Source organism: Silene latifolia, chromosome 4 (assembly GCF_048544455.1).
Source record: "Silene latifolia isolate original U9 population chromosome 4, ASM4854445v1, whole genome shotgun sequence".
Classification (NCBI taxonomy): Eukaryota; Viridiplantae; Streptophyta; class Magnoliopsida; order Caryophyllales; family Caryophyllaceae; genus Silene; species Silene latifolia.
Genome location: NC_133529.1, coordinates 9405430 through 9427933, shown reverse-complemented (window position 1 = coordinate 9427933; position 22504 = coordinate 9405430). Strand labels below are relative to the sequence as shown.

General features: G+C 35.8%; 2 protein-coding genes, 1 long non-coding RNA gene and 1 other non-coding gene across 4 annotated transcripts; 3 read left to right on the top strand and 1 right to left on the bottom strand.

The window, feature by feature from the left end:
• Positions 1-1293: 1293 nt before the first annotated feature.
• On the bottom strand, positions 1294-3481 carry LOC141652040 (uncharacterized). The gene is made up of 3 exons (XR_012546950.1): positions 3302-3481; positions 3095-3203; positions 1294-1570 (listed from the first exon to the last, which is right to left on the bottom strand). It is a non-coding gene; the product is annotated as an uncharacterized LOC141652040 (long non-coding RNA).
• Positions 3482-5278: 1797 nt separating this feature from the next.
• LOC141652843 (uncharacterized) lies at positions 5279-10978 on the top strand. The gene is made up of 7 exons (XM_074460448.1): positions 5279-5671; positions 8173-8302; positions 8404-8531; positions 8686-8821; positions 9400-9514; positions 10051-10120; positions 10201-10978. Exons 1-7 carry the CDS (start codon positions 5477-5479, stop codon positions 10738-10740), a joined length of 1314 nt encoding a protein of 437 aa, XP_074316549.1. The 5' UTR covers positions 5279-5476; the 3' UTR covers positions 10741-10978.
• Positions 10979-11538: 560 nt separating this feature from the next.
• Positions 11539-19159, top strand: LOC141652842 (putative aspartyl aminopeptidase). The gene is made up of 11 exons (XM_074460446.1): positions 11539-11744; positions 12054-12189; positions 12849-12927; positions 13031-13233; positions 13371-13437; positions 15241-15345; positions 15497-15652; positions 17127-17300; positions 17728-17802; positions 17891-18031; positions 18800-19159. Exons 1-11 carry the CDS (start codon positions 11651-11653, stop codon positions 19019-19021), a joined length of 1452 nt encoding a protein of 483 aa, XP_074316547.1. The 5' UTR covers positions 11539-11650; the 3' UTR covers positions 19022-19159.
• Positions 19160-19855: 696 nt separating this feature from the next.
• Positions 19856-19928, top strand: TRNAA-AGC (transfer RNA alanine (anticodon AGC)). Its single transcript has one exon. It is a non-coding gene; the product is annotated as a tRNA-Ala (tRNA).
• The last annotated feature ends 2576 nt before the right edge of the window (positions 19929-22504 follow it).

Genomic DNA, 22504 nt, shown 5'->3' with positions numbered 1-22504 from the left:
GTTCCAGAAGTATGCAAGGGTTCATAACGTGGACCAATAGGGTGCGTGCTTATATCTTCATGATTGGTCGCTGTAGATCGGTTTACATGTGGACGGTCAGATGGTGACATTGATTTTCTTCCGTTGGGGGAGATCTCTTTGATGCCGTCATCTTCTATTGTAATGTTGGGATATTTTTTTTGAAAATTTTGGGAGGGTGTAATACCATTTTTTTGCCGTTAAAGGAAAAAAAAGATTGATCCTTTAAGATTACTAGATTAGTGACATCTGAAAAACAAATGGTGGCAATGTATTCCACAAATTACATGGCAAGTTGTCTAAAAATGTCAAATATTTTGTCTTTATTATCACATGATATTTGACTCGGTTTAAGATTTAAAACTGGGTTGTTGTGCTCTGCCATCCTCTAATGTAATGTTGGGATATTTTTTGTTTTGAAAAGTTTTGGAGGGGATTTAAAGCTGGTTTGTTGTGTCTATAGGTAAAGTATGAGACTGTTTTTGTTAGGAAGTATCTGTCTTGAAAATGAAACGGGGTTAATAACACCTATTTGCATAGATGTGTAAATTCTTTGTTAATTTCAGTGCGTTTTATTTTTGACTTACGTACGTGAAATATCCGTCTTAAACGAGAAATTGTGATTCGAAGAGGAGACTATGTGATAGTTTATTCATGCATAGTATTCCTATTACGTTTCAGACAGATAAAATAATAGTATCTATTTTGTCTAGTTTAAGATATTTGTCCATTTTAATTTTAAAACTAGTTGGTGCTCAAACAAATAAATTTGGTGGGAAATTTAGATAAACTTGTTGCAACTTTGAAGCTGGCATTATTTTCAACTTTATTTGTGCTTGTTTGGGGTCTTGGGTGTTCAATTCTTTTTACCTTAATTTATTTTAATTGAGCCAGTGCAATTTAGTTAAATTCAGTTTGGTTTTGGGTGGTGCTCATTTATGTACACGCTTTACTTTTTCATGGACGTAAATGATCATAATAACCCTTTTATTTTAATGATTTCGTTTAAATACCCTTCTTTTAATCTCTCTTTCTCCTTCATTTACTCTTTTCTCACTCTAACTGCCATCATCCAACCACCACCTGTTATCCACCATCTACCACCCTCACCGCCGCCTCCCTTGTGCCATCAATCGGTCTTGACGACCTCCTCAAACCACCCTCATCCGACTCTGAGTCTGGGCCCTAATGTGACACCCTCAAATTTTAGCGTTAAATAAACTCGTAAATTCTACAGAAAAACTGACAGGATATGTTTGTAATTGGTTCAACTAGACAAAACCTGTAATTTTAAAAAATTTTCTAAACCATTCACAAACATTTCCAACTTAAGAGTGCCCAAAACCTGCAAAAGCTAACAACTAATTTACATGCCATAGCTAACGATAAGAAAATAAAATGATACAAACCAAAATCAAAGAGGGAGACATATGTCCCTTCAAAATATATACACAACCAAAAGATAAAAGGTTTACTACAAAAATAGTCAAACTAGGTCCAAGGTTCTCTTGCTCACTAGCTCGTCCGTGAACCCCAACTAAGCATCATCAACCTGTCAATCGCATTTTATACAAACACGAAAGCCACAATTCAGTGGGGAGTAACTTCGAGTCCTCCCAGCCACGAAACGTCATATTTAATGTAACATGTAATGTAACATGTAAACCACGTCATAAATCAATTAACTATCGAGTATTCTAACATGTGAACACTAAACTGGTCAAACTAAACTATCATGTGAATCATATAACAAATAGTAAACCAAACTTTATCAATTGTAACCGGCTTACATCTCACCTATTACAATTCATAAAATCACCATACAAGAAAGGGCAATATATCAAAGACAGGCATAAGTTCTTAGTCCCGTCAATAGTCACTCTGTAACTCGAGTCTATACCACGAGGTAGGGAAGGTAATCGAACCGGTATCTTGGCTCAGAGGTTCTACCAAAACATGGCCAAGACACAACACAACCCTAGCCTAAAATCACAAGCAGACCTAGACATGCGGATACACACCACCGCACCCAAGACCCACAATTTTTCTAAAACAAAGTGAGTACCCTAAGGAGTCCACCAAAGGGTTGGCTAGTACTTAAGCTGACCACTTACTATCAAAATAAGTAACGAGGTCATGCCCCAACTTGGATATAATCCCACCAAGTCAGGAACACAAAGGCTATTAAGCAGTGAACATATACTCGTCAAAGACTATAAAGACCTATCTATGACAAACACAACAACCTGCAAAAAGTATTTAATACCAATACCATTTCTAGCAATATTAACAATATTAAAGGTTTCAGGGAACCTAGGGCCGTTTCTACAATATAAGAACTATTAAATTTAACCAATAACACATGTGAACTAAAACTTAATAAATGGCCTAAAACAAGAAAAAGGCCGATTATCCAATTCATATAAAATTTCATCCAACCGAATTTTTACCCGCAACCCCAGTCCTGCGACAGGTACGGGTTAAATTGCGGTGACCAATCACTCAATTGATCGACATCGAATCGACAAAGGGACTAAGGCTCGATTTTGGACAATCATCAAAACATTGCAATTATTGCTATAAAATTCATTTTGAGCCTAGTCATTACAATTTTATTTTATAACCTATACTAACATGTGCATCTACCAATATAAACATAATTTTTACCATTAACATAATTTTTACTACTAATATGATTCAATTCAAAAGTGTACTCATATGTGACTTATACTAACTATAACATTAATGAACCCGAAATGACCAATAATGCATGAAAAACCGCGAAACAAGCAACGGGCTGACCCGGCCAGCCGTGGGCCTGCACGGGCCTGTCGGGCCTGCTGGCCGCCACCCCCACTCCTCCATTTTTCCGTTTTTGTTCATTTTAACTCCGTTTTAAGCATTACTTAATCGTTCCTATACTAATATGTTAACTTAAACTAACAAAAGACAAGCATTAGACATGCATGCAACCCATTTTATCATGTGAAAATTTACTACTCAAACAGAAATCACAAAAACATACAAAAAGCAAAGAATGTGACGATTATTCGTCGAGTAACTCGAAATATGTTACCTTAAGCTAGAAAATGAGCAATTAGCACCTTGAACCCAAACCCTAACAAGCAACTAGCCACTATCTTCGACAATATACGAGTCCCCAAACTCGTCCTCCAAACCTTCACCTAAATAAACAATAAAAACACAATAATAAGTACAAAATACCGAAATTATGCCAAAATCGTCTTAAAATAACATCAAGAAAACTGAAATTAAAACATACTAGGTTGTAGATCTCGAAGAGAGGATTCCGGAAATATAAATTTTGTGAAATTTGAAGTAGAAATGAGGAAGTTATGATGATTTTAGCTTGAATTTTGTAGAAAAATGGTGTTTTGTGTTTTGGAAAGCTTTAGAAGGTTAAGGAAGATGAAGTTAGGTGAGAAAATCAGAAAAAAAGAAAGAGGAAGGGAGGTGCCGCGGGAAAGGAAAGGAAGAAAGGAAGGGAGCGGGTTTAAGTCGGGATTTTCACGAGTCGGTTTTGGCTCGTTTCGATAATAATTAGAACCGCTTGTCAATTGCAAATTCCGACAAGACCAAAGTTCTTAAACACGAGATTACAAGAAAATTGAGTATTCATACGACCCATTTCCAAAATCGTTTGCCCAATTTTCAATAGAGTTGTCACTTTTCCCCGATATGCCCTTATTTCGAAATAAAAAGTTTTTACACGGTTTAAACTATTTTTAAACATTTCGAAACTATCAAAATAAATACTTTACCTCAAAATATAATAAAATTATATTTCTTTGAATTATTTTTACTTCAAATACATTAATATTAAATTCAACTTGATTAATAAATTGCTTTCGCAAAATAATAACGGTCCGAAATTACGGGGCGTTACACCTAAATTTTTTAAAAAAGAATAGTTGAAATTACTAAAATACAAAACCTTTAAACAAAAAAAAAATGAAAAAAAAATCAAACAAGCAAGCAGGAGTAACGGAGTTTAATTCTACTCATTCGACTTACTTCCAATCCATTAATTTCAGCTCATCAACTTTACTCATCTTAAGCGTAGTAGTAGTAGGACACCAGACCGAAAAAATGGATTGGTCGGATCATTTTGTTTGGATTGAACCTGGACAGAATTCGTTTAGGTCGAACCATCGGTCCTTATATCATCTAAAAGTACAATCTTCTGTCCGGTTTGGTCCAAAGTTTAGGTCTAGAACAAATGGACCGAAATTTATAGTTTTAATGATTAATCTTTGAGAATTTTTAAAAGAATATACTCCCTCCATTCAACTCCACTTTGCAATTTTCTATTTTGTGCACTATTTACAAGCGGACATTTAACTTCAATTTTCTCTCGATACATAAGTGAAAATACATTCATGTGAGATCTTATTTGATTCGTCTTTAAGAGTACATTAAAAATATCTAAGTTTTATAATTTTTGCAAATACGCAGCTAATGATATTTATCGTGTAAAAGCTGCATTGACAAACGTGATAAAAGAAACTTGTAAAGTGGAGTTGAATGGAGGGAGTAATATACAGCAACTCTCCTATAAGACCGTCCTATGGCATAGGACTGGCCAAAAGGGAGAGAAGCCCAAAGACAATATTTAATATAATTTTTATTTTAATTTTAGTTTAACAACACGACATTTTATGATAAAAACTAACCTATTTAAATATATAAGTTATTAATATAAAATTTTAGTTTATCAAAATAAAATGTTTTTTTACAAGTATATTAACTATTTTTTTGCGAGTTTTGATTATTTGATTGAAAAAGGGAGTTATAAGTTAATTATTTGGGCTTTAAGGTTATGGGCTGGTCTTATGCTATAAGACAGTCTTATAGAACAATTTGTGTATAATATATTAACTCAAAAGATATTGTAAACTCAATATTCGCAATTAATCAAGTTAACCTTTATTCTAAACAACAAGTTTATTTACTTTATTGAAATTAAAATTGAATAATCGTATACAAAATAGTGAAATTTTTTAATCTTAAATCTATTTCGGTCTAAGATCGGAACGAAATGCGGGTTTAGTTCGGTCCAAGACCAAAATTTTTAAATCTCCACAAAATTTATTTTTCGGCCTTCGATCCAGTCCGGTCCATTCCGTTCTTGGACCTATGCTCATCCCTTTGTTTCAATGTATTGTGTCCGGCCCAAATGTGAGTATAACGGCCCAATGGGCCATGTGGAGTTAAACCAAGCAAAGGATCCTCCCTTTCTAGTCCTCTAGGGTTGGGTATGTTGCCTAATTCTAACATGAAGATGTTCCCTTTCTCGCACCCCTCTCTTCACCCAGAAATGAATTTTTTTGCCTAATTATCACCAAAACCCTAGAAAATTGACACCAATAATAATAACTCAAGTATCAATTGTCTATTTTTTTTTGCTGTTTTTTCTTGAAAAATTGTTAGTTTGAAGATGGGGAAGCTTCCATTGAGAGGAAGCAGGCAAAAACCAAACACCAAGAGCAATACCAGTTATAAATCAAAGCTTGGTGTTGTTGCTGGAGCTGTTCATAAAAATAATAGTAATAATAATGGTATTAACAAGAAGAAATCAAAAGCTGCTTCTCTTAAGAATCAAATTCGCTCTACTCAACGTTTGCTCCAAAGGGTATGCTTTTTTTTTTTTTTTTTTTTTTTTTAGTTATTGCTTTGTTGTTGTATTGCTTGATTCATTAGTGTAGAATGCAAAGTATCGAGCCCGCGAAAGCCGGTTTATTGGTTTGGGTTTTTTGGTAGAATTGAGGAACCAACAATGGAATTATTTCTTTATCCAAATTTAGTGGAATTGATAGAGTTGTGGAATACTGTTTTTGAAGGAGAATCGTCCAAGGAAATGGATGGTCCATTGTTGTTGCATATAGTAACAAATGTCTTAGCTAGTTACGAGTCGTTTTAATGTTTAGACGGAGTTAAGAAATGGATGGTCCATTGTTGTCGCATAGTAACAAATGTCTTAGCTAGTTACGAGTCGTTTTAATGTTTAGACGGAGTTAAGACATGCTAAATAGTACAGTAGTTTTTAGGGTAGTGTCTCAGGATCAGACTAGCGCGTAGTAGAGTATATTGATTAGTAAAGGATACAAGGGGAGATATCCAGGGTCGAAAAGACATGATCGGGGATGGGGGTATCTATAGAAAAGGAGTGTGAGACGATTAAGCTCTTGAGCTAATATTATCGATAAAGAGAGCAAAAGTTAAGCTCGGGTAAGAACAGTAAGAATGGAGTTCTTGACTGTACCACTTGTTGACTTGTAGAAGTTGTGTCGTCAAAACTCCACTATAGTTAATTTCCAAGTACACCAAATAGTTAAGGAAACTGTCTTACAGACTTTTCAAATCCAATCCCTTTTCATCATTTTCTTTTAAGTAGAAGGAACGGCTTCGGCCGTATGAAGATGACTCGAATGCAAGCCCAGCACAAAGATAAAGTTAAATTCCACAATGACATGACCTAAGTGCAAATCAACAAAAGATGATCCATGGATCTTTCATTTTCACCACACAAAGAATGTCATATACCCATTTTGAAACTAACAACCCTAAGCATGTTTTTGGTTGAGATTTTTTCTTTTGCTATGTTCAAGGTAAGAAATGATGTTTTGTGAAGCTTTACACTAGAGTATATCAATAGAAGGCTTCTCTTAAAACAGAAAAAGTACTCTGGATATCTCAAAATAGAAGTTTCTCCAAATCATTAGGGAGCCTTGAAAAGTTCCTAATGGTGAGAAATGTTAACCCATTTAACTATTTCCTTCGAAGCATTATTTAGATAAAAAAAAATCTCTAATGGTTGTGGAATTTGATTTTCCAAAGTCCTGCGAAAACAAAGCTCTCTCCATTTTCATCCTTAAATCCCACAGGCTTTAGGAAATTCTAGGATTATAGATTGTAAGTGCTAACACCATTAGATAAATTCATTTCCTTTCTCCATATTTATAGACGTGCATTCTTCTACAACACGTTTTTTTTCAAATTGCACATCTCTATATCCATGTCATGATAGCTACATTAACATTGCAAAGGTACCTAATACGCAAAGCATCAAAAGGCTTTGGACGACATACATGATGCCAATAAACTCAATTGAACCCCTTGTACAAATCTCTACTCCACAAGAAATGATGCTGTGTTCTGCTCTGTGTTGAGACTTGAGATTACACAAGTGGGTATAGTAAAGAGAGACCTAACATACACCATTAAACTATTAGAAGAGTTAAAAGATTGGTCCACGGATTTCCGAATTCGCTATTAACTGGCCAACTCTTTTGATTTTTTGATACCCTAAATTTACTTTATAATCTCGCCTCTCTTGTATGGGTAGTTCTTGAAGCCAATACATCTCATCCTATTGACAAGATTTGAGGATCAGGAACACAAGCATAAGACAAGGACACACAAGCTAATTTATCATTTTTTCAAACATTGAGGCCAGCCCCTTAGCAAAGATTTTGTAGGCGCTGCCAAGAAAGATTATAGACTCTCTTTGTTGTTTTATGATATATTTTCATCAATTATTAACTCGGAATATTAACTTTATAAGTCCATAGTCCTTACTGCTATACTCCCTCCATTCAACTCCAAATCCCCATTTGCTTTTCTGACACTATTCACAAATGAATATCTTCACAAATTTCGACTATATATAAAAAAGTATAATCATGCGGGATCTTGTTTGATTTGTCTTCATGAATACGATATAAGTATCAAATTTATAATTTTTTATAATGTAACAAAACATATTAACGTTGCAATACGTACATTGGTATATGTAGAAAAAGCAAATGAGGTATTTTGAGTTGAAGATAGGAGTAAAATATTATTAAATTTTCATAGTTATACTCAAAAGCTTTTATATGTCAAATTGTTAAGACAAGGCCCTTTTTGCATTGAGAAGTTGTGGTATTTCTCCATCTTTTGTGATTGTCATTTGTATTTTGCTTTATTCGTGGAAAGATTGCTTGTTCCAAATGCGAGCTTTGCAACTGCAGGTGTCTATAGATCATGAGTCCTAATTTTGCTACCATTGTTGATGTATATACCTTTTTTTTTTGCGGTTTTAGCTAGCTTGGCTATTATTCTCTCCTTATATCTCTTTCACTTATATTAAAGGATCTTCCTGCTGAACTAAGAGAAGCTCAAGAGAAGAAGTTGGACGAGCTCAAGAAGCAACAGTTGGAACAGAACCGCCTTGCTGAAGAGCGTAAGATCTTTCTCCGTGATAGAAAGATCAAATTTTTTGGTAATGTCATTTCCCAATTTGCTTGGTCCTGCTTTTTGCAAGCTGTATATTGTCTCCACTTAATCACATACAGCTTATGGATTATGCTATGTTTTCCTTAGAGAGGAGGAAGATAGAAAGAAGAATAAGACGGATGGAAAAACAGCAACGTGTTTCATTGAACGAGGAAGAAGAGAAAAAGATTATGGAAGAACTTGTCCAACTAAAAAATGATCTCGAGTATGTTCGGGTAAGCTAACTATAAACAGTGTAAAGTAGCTATTATTGTGTGCAATTACTTTGTAGGTATTGAGGGACAACGTACCAGTTTTTTTTGCCCTTCAATAGCTATCTTGAATGCAATTCTCTTGTTTCTGTGAGGTTTATGAGCTGTTTGAATGCAGTTTTTTCCAAAGGCCGAAAAGTATGTGCCTTTATTTTGCGGCGATGATCAAGAGCTAGTGGACAACAGAAATCGCTTGCGCCTGCAGATTAAAGCTAACATAATCGCTGCTGCAGCCAGTGGAAAGGACCTGGAAGGTAATTTAGCTTTTTGGATTTCCTGGGGCCTAGCATACTATTCTTTATTGCATTTTGTGCGAGTGCTCTAGCTGGAGAAAGTCAAACGTGGCAACTTGTTTTGTTTATTTGAATATATTTAGAGTTACCCGGGTTTAGTGTAGATGCAAGTTTCGTTTGTAATCGCTTATGGAGATAATTAACAAATCATGGCTCGCATTTTCATTCAAACTACATACGACACTAGCACATAGTTCCTCAAAGGCTACCTACCGCGGCGGTAATGGTGTATAGATGTACCCAACAATACGATCCTTTGTTTCACTACTTTTTGATTACATTTTGGAGGTATAAGGTTGTCGTGGGAGTTCTTGGTGGTTGGTTCAGCTAATATATACTGAGTCAGCTGTGGAACACTTGGATTGGATCCTCGAAGGAGGCTAAGTTAGTAATAATTGACGGTCTTGCCATTTTCCTAAGTCTTTTTTTAATATCTTATACTCTAGTATGTTGTCTATGCATATGTGACAGCTTAAAGGGGCTTAATTCAATCTTATTTGTCACCATTGAGCTAAAATCATTTGTTTGGTGTTTTGTAGAGACTGGTAGCGAGGATGATGGACCGACAGACCTCACCGATGATGACTTTTTTGTTTCTGGTTCCTCAAGTGATGAAGCTGATGCAGATGATGAATTAACAGATTTAAGTGCAAGGTTGGCTTGTATTTCTCAGATTGTTTTATCTGTTGGCTTTCTATTTGCCTGAATATATGTCATATACTCCTGGGGAGTTGCTAGGGGAAACGGAAAACGACTTTAGGCATTCATTAATACTCCAGTACTGGAAATAATATTTTACAACGATTCATTCTAGTCGAGTCATCTCAAGATGAGTCATTTCTGGGTCAACTGACCGGGATCAGGTTTATCCGGTTATTCCGGGCGAGGCCTTTAGCTTATTGTTGTTTGTTGTGAATCTAATTTCAAATTGCTGGCCTCGACCGATTTTAGATTTGGTCATTTTGGGCAGGGTAGTTTCAACTTTCAAACGAAGCTAATTTAGTTTGTTATCTTTGGGTCTAATTTGGCCTAATTCGTGTGTGGATTTGATTATTCTGGTTGGATCAGTTTTGCTATAGCTAGCTGTAAGTTCTTGAACAGTCTCTTTGCCACGAAAAGTGTTCCGTGTTGCTATGTTGCTGGATCATATTGCTACAACTAATCAAAGGTCCTCCGTTATTTTGCTCCAGGGAACAGTCTTCTTCTGCCCCTGCTAAAGCTGTGGCAATGTACCAGATGCCCAAAGATGGGATGATTCAGGTACTTTTCCAAACCTACCTTACGTGGACAATTCTGGTGTCTCCTTATTAGCTCACCTGTGGTATCATCTGTTCATGTAGAAGCAGACTTCAGCTCGGTCTTTAATGCCACCACCTCGCCCTCAAAAGTCATCGTCACAGAGATTTGATTGCTCAACTTCCAGGAACACATCAAAGAGCCGTAAAATATCACAGTCAAGTACCAGCGGATTTCGACATTCTCAAGCTGGTCCGAGTAGCAGCAGGAATTCTGATCCTGAATTTCCTACACGGTCAAATAATGGTGGATTTCGACATGCGCAAGTTGGTCAGAGTAGCAACAGGAGTTCCACTTCGGATTTTAACAGAAATTCAAAAGATGGGGGATTTCGACATGGTCAAGCTGGTCACAGTGGCAATAGGGGTTTCAATTCTGACACTTATAGACAGACAAATGGCCAAGGATTTCAGAATCGTCAAGTAAGTCAAAATAGTAACCGGAATTCCAATTCCAATACTTTTAGACACTCCAATGATGAGGGAATTCCAAATGCTCAAGCAAGTCAGAGTAGCAACATCAGCTCCAATTCTGATGCTCCTAAAAAACCACGAAAGCGTCGACCTAAAAAGAAAAAACAGTAGAAGTTGTATTTTCCAGGGGGGAGTTCATTATATTGTTCATCCTCATGTGTTGTGAAACGTGTCTGTACTGGTCGGGGAGCCTGATGTAGGTTGAGGATTAAACGATTCTCGTTCTTTTGATTTGGTGTTGAAAAACATACTGAACTTGTTAAAGAAAACATTCATATACAAAGAACCATCCTCTCTTGTTCGATCACCCAGCCGTTCTATTCAAGGATGATTATGGGTTGCAATCTCATGGTGTATACATCCAATCCAAACTTCAATTTCATGAAATGTTCTCTTCATTTATACTTTCTGAAATTAACTTGCATTTGAGGTTAAACGTGAAGATGACTATTCGTTTTTTCCCTCCACTGTCTCGGTCATTTGTTTACCTTTGGGTTTGGTAAACAATGACTGAGATACCACAAAATGAAATTAGTAAACAAATGACTATTACAATCATAACTATTGCCGTCAATCGCTATGCCCCATATATGGAATATATTTCTTATGATTACGTTTTATATATAAAAATACATTAACATTAAATTAAATTCATATTCAATTTATTAAAATAATATTAATACACTAAATTTCTAGAATTAACCCTTATAAAATTACCGTGCTGTAGCACGGGTTGCTATACTAGTTCTTCTATCAAATGATCCAAATTCAAATCCATTTTTACATGTATCATATATAGATCCAATTCATATCCATATTCACACAGGATTCAAAATATAACAATCCGAATCCGACCCGTTAAACATGGATTCTAGGATCTAAACAGGATCCGAGATCGAATAGCCCGCCGTCCCTACTCACCAGTTATTTTGGTCTCCGTGCGTAAACAGCTCAAGTCCTAAAACACAAGTTACACAACCCAGAAAAGAAAATCGAAAATAAAAAAGAGCAGTTTTCAAACATGGCGAAACAACAGCAGAAGGATGATGCAACTACAGTTGCTTCCGATCTCATCGACTTTCTCAACGCTTCACCAACTGCTTTTCACGCTGTTGGTAATTTCTCTCTCTTTTATTTCTTCCTGCTTATTCTCTTACTATCTTATTCATATTACACTTTTTTTAATTAATCAGTTAGTCTTGCGTAAGGCGGTTTTATACATCGATACTGTAAAACAGGATTCAAAAGTACTCGTAACATATGTTTTGCAATAAACTTGTGTAAAACCCCCTTACACAAGTATTTGCGATTTTTGAATAGTGAGTTAACTGTCATGTGAAAAGCTTTTTAATTATTTCGTTATCTATTTATTTATTTTGATGTTTGATTATAAGACAATTAATTGATTGTGATAAAAATGATAGATGAATCGAAAAGGCGGTTGAAGGAAGCTGGGTTCCAGCAGATTTCGGAGAAAGATGATTGGAGTTTGGAAATTGGGAAGAAATATTTCTTCACTAGGAATTATTCTACCATTGTTGCTTTTACTGTTGGTAAAAAGTATGTCTTTCATTTGTTTTTCTGTTTTCATCCCTTTTGGAGTACAATAGGTCTTGGTATAGACGGGTGGGGCGGACAGACGGGTAAAGACCTCTAATAAAATGGGTAGGAGAGACAAGGTGGGGCACCCCCCATGTGCTTCCCACTTTATGGCAAATGGGTATTTTGTGAGGGAAAATGGTATCCGTCTATACGTATAGACGGATAGTGTCCGTCTATAATGAGAATTTGTGTTTGGAGTATTAAGTTTCTTGTAACTTAAATGATTTGTTTTCGCTTTGGACAAAAACCTATGTGAGGCGGTTTTACATATATAACTAGAAGGCAGTTTTACAATAAGTGCAAGAGACTTTTGGAAACACAAGTGCCCTATTGATGTAATGTAAGGTTGATTGAGTGTTTGTTAAAATGTTGTAGTTGTACTTTGCCTATTTGATACTCGCGTGAAGGCTGGCTAGGATCCTTTTTTATTGAATGGAAAGAATACGGCTGTATATTTTAAATATGTACTCTCTCCGTCCCAATCATTTTTTTACCTTTTGTATTTTTTGCGATGAGTATTTTAATCAAAGGTAAACAAATGATTGGAACGGAGGGAGTATTTGTTTGAGATTGGGAGAAAGAATCTCTAATCTCTAATATTTGTGGAAATGAAATAGGTATGTTGCTGGAAATGGATTCTACATTATTGGTGCTCATACAGATAGTCCTTGTTTGAAGTTGAAGCCAGTGTCGAAGGTAAACTCTTTGTTAATAATTAATAGAGACAGGTGCATGGGGCGTACTGTGTTGTTTAAGAAGATATGTGCTTTATGAAACATGTTTTACATTCTCGGCTTAGGTGTCCAAAGGAGGTTTTCTAGAGGTCGGTGTTCAGACCTATGGAGGAGGATTATGGCATACATGGTTTGATCGAGATTTGGCTGTTGCTGGACGCATTGTGGTTAAACAAGTTCAAAATGGTTCCAGTACTTATTCTCACCGACTCGTCAGGATTCAAGATCCTATAATGCGAATTCCTACATTAGCAATTCACCTTGACAGGTTACATGCTCATAAATTGCATTGCTTTTGTCAATTATCGTCATCAGTAGAAATTCCACTGTGTTTATAATTTTCCAGAGGTGGAGACAGTTTTTGGCTAATAAGCGATTTTATGTATTTTCACATCTTTTGAACAGGAATTCTGATGGTTTCAAGCCAAACACGCAAAGTCATCTTGCTCCTATTTTGGCCACTTCAGTTAAGGTACATGTGCTTGCCTCTATGTTTTTATGATTCATGTGTTCATCACAATTCTACATTCGTTCAAGAAGATTACCTGAAAATCGCATTGTTATATCGTTTGCCAAATGACTAAATTAGTAAATGACTAAGTAATTATGAAAAGACCATGAGAAATTGTTTACACACGAGAACTGTACTATGTTCTGTTTGTCAGGCACTAGCTACCCTTTCTGCTCTTCAGTACGAGTTATGACCCTAATTTGTCTTTTATTTACTCCATTACACTATTTTCACTGAATGACTGAAGAAAAGAAGATAGTAAAGATATAAATACAATTTCAAATTCGAATGTTTTTTTTTCTATATTCCAGTAATATTATTTCTTTTTTCATTAAATTAAGTTTTAAGTTTTGGTTAAAGTAAATAGCAAAGAAACTATACGCAAGTGCATTACTCTCTGCTTAAACATTCTAAGATGTTTAAGCCAGCCTTTTTTGTTTCAAAATGTTAGATGTAGATGTCCTCTCACGTCCTTGCATGTTAATAATGCGCTTTAAGTGGAGAGATGGCTTCAAGAGAGCTTTTCTCCATTTTGTTCTCTGGAGAGCACACAAAAACATAAAAGACGACCTTATTGTTGGCAACATTAGTCCTTATCGCTCTAAAAACGTTGCGACCATCTTGGAGAACTCCCATTGTACATGCTTTTAAGTTCCCTCTAAAGATAGCTGCGTAGACAAGTATGACGCAAGAAAAATAATCGTCCCCCAAACAAAGTCAACAGAACAAATTTTCCCCTAAATCATTCATGAATTATGCTCATTTCCAAGTGCACCAGAAAACAACAAACACAACACAAGCTAATTTCTTTTTATTCACACTGAAACTCACATACTTCGTTTCAAGATATTCAACAATGAAGGCAGTGTACAACTGGTGTTACGTGTGGAAAGTGAACTCTTGCCCGTTACAGCCATTGCTTAATTCCTGATTATCCTTGCGTGTTTCACTAAAATAACTTGTTTAAACTAGAGGGGGTATTTTATTTGACGTGTAGAGAAAATAAATTGGTAATGGCCTAATGGATAAATATATAACTGAATTGTGTAAAACTAAGTACAACTGTGCAAGTGATTAAAACTCAAAAGTTGGTATGGTCTCTGGAATGCAAAGACTTGGAATTAGTTATATTTCTAGGAAATCTTACCTAGGACTCTTAAGAGGGCTAAACAATAGCATTTCCACTTTATCAAGTCTTTGCATTAATGGTTAGACTCCTCAGTTAATGTATCCACTCTTTTGGCGATGTTTTTTTGTCATCTCCCCTTTAGATGAATCGCTACTTTTAGCTTTTCGTATATCCAGTGATTTATAATGTAAAGTACCTTACCGTCAATCGTCTTAGTCCCTCTTTAATTTGTACGTAATTTGTGAGAATTAGCGTGCAAAGCTGCTTGTAAGGTTACTTGAATGCAAACTGAGACCTTATATGTTAATTGAATATAGCCACAATTATTTATCTAATTAAAAACTTGACTTTGCAACCCTATCTAAAGAGAGAATATTTAGCTCTTTAGCCTTCTTTTAGTATCATGTAGATACCTTTTATACCATTTCTCCTTCTGACAACAACATTATGGCGTTCTTTTGCAAAACATGTCTGTTATCTAAACTCTAAAGAGAGGATATCTAGCTCTTTAGCCTTCTTTTAGTATTATGTAGATACCTTTCATACCATTTCTCCTTCTGACAACGACATTATGGCGTTCTTTTGCAAAGCATGTCTGTTTTAATTGTGTTGATGACTTTGTTAGTATATTTCAGGATGAGCTCAACAAGGTTGTTAGTGAAAAGGATGTAGCTGAACATGAAAATTCGACTGAAAAATCAAAGCCAAAGGACCAGAAACACCATTCCCTTTTGCTTAAGGTTTGGATATTTACTTCTATATGATATTAGGTGTACCTTTGTTTCAACCGCTGTTAGAGGAGTCCAAAGTCCAAACACATTCATATGCAATTAGAGTGTCCATTGCTTCCTCTGTGTTCTCACCTTCTTATTGGTAATCTTATTCAACCAGCTGCTTGCAGAAGATGCTGGTTGTGAACCTGGCGATATTTGTGATTTTGAGTTGCAAGCATGTGATACCCAGCCCAGCATAATAGCCGGTGCGCTGAAGGAGTTTGTGTTCTCTGGAAGGCTTGATAATTTATGCAGTTCATTTTGTTCTTTGAAGGTTTGGCTTCTGAAATCTCTCTGAATCACATCATTTGAGGCTTTTAGCTGTCCAACTTCTTTAAATTGCATTTGGAATGCAGATCCTTTGTCTTTCAATTTGCATTATGAAACCACCAAAATGAGTGTCTTACCAATGCTTATGATCAGACCATATAAATTTTAATGCTTTTGTATGGGTTTTTGAAATTTTGTTGTGTAATTCGTGAAAGAACTGTGAAAGGAAGTTTAAACCCTAGAATTACATAGTGTCTTATATCATTAAAAACATTGTCATTTATCATTTCTTGAAAATTATGCAGAGAAATTCTTCTGGTGGAGTGGTTAAATGGTTGGCGTATTTGTTTGAGTCACAATGTTCAGAAAATGCCCTCCAGATGACCGGAAATTCTTTGGTTTTTTTCCTCTTGTCTGTAACTGTTGTCAGAAATATTGAATGGACAATTATATGTTTTGCGACCTGGAAATGTCCACTCAATGTAACTTGCTAGAAGAAGACAATACCCAGCATTTGCGAAGCAGATCTGTGGCACTGAAGCCTGTATAGTGTATAGTGACCCTTTTAGGATGAATAAGATGTCAGAGGGTGACAAAGATTTTTGATTTTGATGGTCCAATCAAACCATTAGTAGTATGAGTAATGCACTAATGCATATCAATACGGCTGGGAACGCATATGGTAGTTATAGTATGTAAGATTGGTTTAGACAGGGGTCAACCAATACATTTGCGCTGGGTTGCCCTTCTACTCTCGGGGAGCAAGAAACAACTCTTTTTATGTTTCTATGAAGATTTTTCCACTATGGTTTCGTTCCCTTGCTTTTGCTTATGCATTGAGCCTTCATCCTCTATTTCTGGGCTCTCCGTAAACCAAAACATGACTCCAGCAAAAAGTACGACCACTTATTGTGATATTTGTAGTGGTTGTTTTAGGTGTATATGGTTGGTGGCGTTATGCTTTTCTTATCGTCAGATGTCATCTAGCTTAGTATACAAAATCATTGAGTGCTCATAACCAAGATTCAAGACCCATCAGCCTTTACACACAAAGTAAATAAATACAGACTTAATAATAGAGCTTCTGTAGTCTTTGGCACAAATTTTTTACACCCTTTGTCCCAATCATTTGTTTGCCTTTTTTATTCTCTGTCAGGGGTATTTTTATCAAAGCCAAACAAATGATTGGGACGGAGGGAGTAATTTTATTGCTTTTAGCATCTTATTCTCAAAAAAGTAGTTTGATCTCAAAACACTCCAAGGTCCCCATCTTAAAGTGCACGGAAACCATATAATTTAAGTTAAATTTTTACTTCATACGTTTCTGAGTTTGATTTGATTTGGTTTATATTCTTCTGTGATGTTGATATTATGTCCTATTAGCGTAAAACCCTTGTCTTTGAGGCATGAGGAAACATTGTGATGATTACTTAATTTATCCCTCTCTGAACCAAGTAGCTAAACTTTGTTGTTTCCAGGCATTAATAGATTCGACGTCCTCTGAGGGCAGTCTTGATGATGAAGTCGGTGTTAGAGTGGTGGCACTCTTTGATCATGAGGAAGTTGGATCTAATTCAGCTCAGGGAGCAGGATCTCCTGTCATAGTTGATGCCATGTCGCGAATTACACATGCTTTCAGCTCAGATTTTAAGGTGAGTATTGATATAAAATACCATTTTATTGTACGTTGTGAACTTTTATATTTGGCTGTACTTATTATTGATCTAGTGCGCCAAGATGTGAAACAATTAAATTTATGCAGAGGAATATATGATGATTAAATGGTAAAAAATACCATTGCCCTATCTTCTAGAAGATCATCTATCCTATTGACATATCGCTACTTCAATTGTTTGATGATTTATTCACTGATATAATGTTTAGTACTGTCTAAAGATGCATTTGCATTGTCAATTCGGCACCCTTAATTATTTATTTATCAATGGAAGTAGGTCCAAATAGTATCTCTATGTTCGTCTCATTTAATTTAAAAACTTCTTGGAACCAAGATAGATAGAATGATAAGTGCTGAAATTTGTACTAAACTGATTTCTTCCATTCTGATTGTTATTCTTTCAGATTCTTAAGAAAGCAGTGCAGAAAAGTTTCTTCGTTTCTGCTGATATGGCTCACGCGTTGCATCCTAACTACATGGTGCGCATCCAACTCTTTATGGCACTAGGATAACTTCTTTACTAGTCATCAATCAATGACCATATTTAACCTCAAAATCTATCATCAGGACAAGCATGAGGAGAATCATCAGCCGAAAATGCATGGAGGATTGGTCATCAAACACAATGCAAATCAGCGTTATGCAACAAATGCTGTAACCTCATTTATATTTAGGGAGATAGGAGAAAAACACCAGCTTCCTGTGCAGGTAAGTTCTTACGCTAATCCGTCCCCGTCTATTGGACTATGTGTGCATAACTCCATAATAGATCTGCATTCCCTTTTTGTTTGGATAGATCTTCATTCCCCCTTTCTTTTCTTGCCATCTGTGTTACTCAGACTCTCCCGTGTCTGACACGTGTCTGAGTGCCGGACACGGCTATTTTGGGTGAATTTTCCTATTTTTTAGTCAAAATTGAAGTGTCGAAGTATCGTGTCGTGTCGTGTCGGACACTGACACGTGTCTGACACGCAATACGGCAGTTAAGTGAAGTGTCGGAGTAACATAGCTTGCCAATAACAATCTTCATTTTATAAACCATCATCCCGTATTCGGGCCCTAATCCGACCCATGACCCGCACAACCAAACTTGTATTTGACCCAGCCGGTATTGTGACTTGACCCGCATGACTTGAACCCAACCCACCCGACCCGTTTGACAAGTTACTCGATCCGATCAGAATATTTTGCTGTCTGAAGTCCTAATTTCTTATACTCCCTCCTATTCACCATTTTCTTTCCCTTTCCTTTTTGCACAAGAAATAAGAAATTGAATTTGGATCACATAAAACACACTACCCCACATGTTATTAAATTTGAACCACACAGATCAACCCAAAAAAGGAAATAGGGAAGAAAACCTGAATAATCCGTTTAAGGAAATAAGGAAGAAAATGATGAATAGGAGGGAGTATGATTTACTCCCTTTTAAGTTTTACCAGAAACATTTGAAATGAGAGATGTTGCTAATTGCAGGACTTTGTGGTACGAAATGACACGGCTTGTGGTTCAACAATTGGACCCATCGTGGCAAGTGGTGTAGGAATTCGTACAGTTGATGTTGGGGCACCCCAGCTATCAATGCACAGCATACGAGAGATGTGTGCAGTTGACGATGTAATGTACTCTTATAAGCATTTCAAGGCCTTCTTTCAGGAAATTTCTGAAGTTGATTCCAAGGTGGTCGTGGATGCTTAAGAGTCCCAAGCTTCCCTGAAATTATATCGACATCCATTCAAGGGAATGTATGGACACAAACCCATCAATCTGATGCTTTCACTTTCATACAAACATTTACAATTTTTGTTCTCTAATAAAGAAACTAGGTTAATTTTCTGGAATACGGCCCAGTTATCGCATAGGGCTAGGACAAGTATGTACAATAGTAGAAGGTGGAGACGACATGCTCGCTCTCTATCAGAAATCTCTCATTGAAGATCTAAAGTGATTTTCTCATACACATTAGCAAAAAAATTCTACGGATTATATACTCTCTTCGACTCAATAGAAGGGAGTAATGACCCGTTTTATTATGGCCCACTTCTAAACCGCGAGTAATATCATGTGTCATGGACTCATGTTCGATCTTTGTCTCTCACTTGTTGGGAAAAGACATAACCACAGCTTCAGTCTGATTACCACAAATACAAAATTAAGCATGCAAATACAAAGCTACTGCTAACAGAAGGGGCATTATTGAATCTTGCACATCATTACTCTCAACGATTATCCATAATTAGCTCAATGTTGTCAAATTGATGGGTTTATGCTGTGTAATACTCCGTAACTAATAACTAATGCGAAATCTTGATGATATTACACAAATTCTGTACAAACTCTTGCATTTACGATTGTGATTGCGACGTTCTGCTATTTATTCGACTAAATTAGTAGCTTCAGTTGGTGATAAATCATTGAAGCTTTAAGCTTATGAGACAGGTTAGACAAAGAAGATGAGTTGGTGTTAAAACGAAAGTTACGATGATGATACAAAACAATATTTAAACTTAGGTATACAGGATTCTAACAAAAGGGGATGTAGCTCAGATGGTAGAGCGCTCGCTTAGCATGCGAGAGGTACGGGGATCGATACCCCGCATCTCCATTTTTTGGTTTTCTTTTTCTTACCCTTCCTTTTTACTCCGTTATATAACAGCATCAATCCATTTACTCTATGCTAAACAATGCTCTCATTTAGCAAATACACATCAACAGTACAGTCGGAGATATCCTCGACACGATTTCTTCTTCTTTGCATACTTTCCTTTCTCCTAATGTCACCTATTTCATCCTCACACATGCGACACTCACGACATTCTATTGTGCTTACAAGTATAACATAGAAAAGAAGGACTCCTCCGAAAGGAAACATCCTTACAACTCGATACACAAGACTAAGTAACACGACCCTATAAAGAACCCAAACTACAAATTTCAGCAAGTACTTCTTCCCAAGGTATTTTTTTACTCGAAATGGCGTCTCAAAGCACGCGTCATGGTAATGCTCTAAGGCAATATATGCTAGCCATGCTATAATTACAAATGCAACCATTGGTAAAAGACATGCAATTGATGTTATACTGATATTTCTGGACGGGTATGCCCTTGTGGCAAAGGTAGGTGGTTAAGACCGGTGTTTTGCTCGACGAGAAATTTAATTAAATTTACATTGAAAATCATGAAAATTGGCTATGCATATTACATAGCACATAATTTGAAAATTGGAAGAATTGTCAAGTGTCAACCCATGTAGGCGTTTGTATATACTCCCTCTGTCCCGGTCATTTGTTGTCCTTTTCCATTTTTGGGTGTCTCAGTCATTTATTGTCCTTTCTATTTTAAGAATGAACTTGATGAGTAATTTAATCATTCTCATTCAAATTGTTCCACTTGTCATTTAGTTATTGGTCTTCTCCTCTTTCCTTGGTCTTTGTGCCAAAATAAAAAGACAACAATTGACCGGGACGGAGGGAGTATATATTATGCATGAAAATTGAAAGCTAAGGTAAATAGGGAACTTGCAAAGAAAGTGGCTGGAAACTCCCACGAATCTTCTTTGACATTTACCCCCCCAAAGATTTTGCTAATTTCGAGATACTTGTTTCGTTATTTATTATTTGTCGTTTTAGGAAATTTCACAATTAAAAATTCTCCGAAACAGCTCTATTGATAGTTAAAAACATCTTTATAGTTGATTTAAAAAATGTAGAAAATATGTAATAAATAAATAACCATAATACGATAAATAAAAAGAAAATTTTGAATTTTCTAAACAACAAATAAAATGAAATATATATTTAAAACATTAATCATCCTTTATTAAACAAAAAGTACATTCATATTTAATAAAATATATATTTAAACCATTAATCATCATTTATTAAACAAAAAGTATTAAAAATATATCAATTATATAACATTTTTTTTAAATAAAAAAAATATTAAGGTACATGGGCCGGCCCACGGCCTGGCCCAAGCACGAAAATGGTCGTGCCTTGAGCGGGCCGCGGCGTAGGTTTGGATCAGTGGGTCTGGCACGGCACGGCCCGAGGAGCCCAATATCCGTGCCTGGGCCGGGCCAATTTTGGAGGAAGGCACGACGAACTGGCACACGGGCCGGCCCAGCATGGCCCATTGCCTACTCTAACGGAGTGATGTTTTACTAAATGTAAAAAAATCCATGTAGAAGAGAACTCTTTTACAGAGGATATATTAGACCAAAAGCAAGTCAAATCAGGTCAACCCATATGTCGTCTCATTCCATTTGAGATCAGATTTGGCAAACAAGTTCTTCTAATTATATGGATTGAGTTATTTCAAGTATGTTAGTACTATATATTAGAGGTCGAATCGTGTCATTTTGTGTTTTTAATCTAATCTCACAGATATATTACTATAGAGAACCTGTTGAACAAGAATATTGTACAACCATCACAAATCTAACTGAGTTAATGTATTTTTTTTTTCGAGCTTTTATAACTTTTGATTTATATTTAAATTTTTTGATGTCAAAATTAAAATCTAATTGAGCTTAAATATACTATTCTTGAATTTTATTATACTCTCTCACATCCAAATCAAAGGTAACACTTGTCTTTTGGCACTATTTATGGTTGTAGGGAATCTTTGATATTATTCTTAATCTATAAGATAAAATATAGTCATGTGAGATCTTGTTTGATTTATCGTTATGAATGCTATAAGAAAATCAAATTTTTATAATTTTTAATAGCATGTAACTAAAGATATTTACGTTGTAAAACGTGTATCGGCAAGTGTAAATTTTTTAAAACCAATATTTTTATGATGGAGCTCAGATTCTTGGGTCTCTTGCCAAAATAACCATTCTTATAAAACTAATTACTAAAATAACCGTTTTCTAAAATTATTTTCCAAAATGACTAATTTTACTAAACTAGTTTCCTAATTGACCAAAATTAAAACTATGAAAAGCAAACTTCACCAAGCATCAGTTTCATCCCTCTTACTTCATTATAATTTCCACGGTTGCTCGACGACACTTTGGACTTTGGTTGATAATTAGAATGATTTTTGCTAATGTTTTTGGTGTTCTCGTCTCCTAGAAAATAATCAATCTCTTTCTCACTTTCCTTCTACCTCTCCATTAATATCTTCGTTGCTAATCTTGCGGGTATGATAAAGCCCCCTTATTCTTTGGGT

Excerpts from the sequence above, each read along its gene's own strand:
- LOC141652843 (XM_074460448.1), top strand. The coding sequence starts at position 5,477 with ATGGGGAAGCTTCCATTGAGAGGAAGCAGGCAAAAACCAAACACCAAG. Across the intron at positions 5,672-8,172 it reads CTCAACGTTTGCTCCAAAGG|GATCTTCCTGCTGAACTAAG; the intron begins GTATGCTTTTTT and ends CTTATATTAAAG. Across the intron at positions 9,515-10,050 it reads TTAACAGATTTAAGTGCAAG|GGAACAGTCTTCTTCTGCCC; the intron begins GTTGGCTTGTAT and ends ATTTTGCTCCAG.
- LOC141652842 (XM_074460446.1), top strand. The coding sequence starts at position 11,651 with ATGGCGAAACAACAGCAGAAGGATGATGCAACTACAGTTGCTTCCGAT. Across the intron at positions 12,190-12,848 it reads GCTTTTACTGTTGGTAAAAA|GTATGTTGCTGGAAATGGAT; the intron begins GTATGTCTTTCA and ends GAAATGAAATAG. Across the intron at positions 17,803-17,890 it reads CGTTGCATCCTAACTACATG|GACAAGCATGAGGAGAATCA; the intron begins GTGCGCATCCAA and ends ATCTATCATCAG.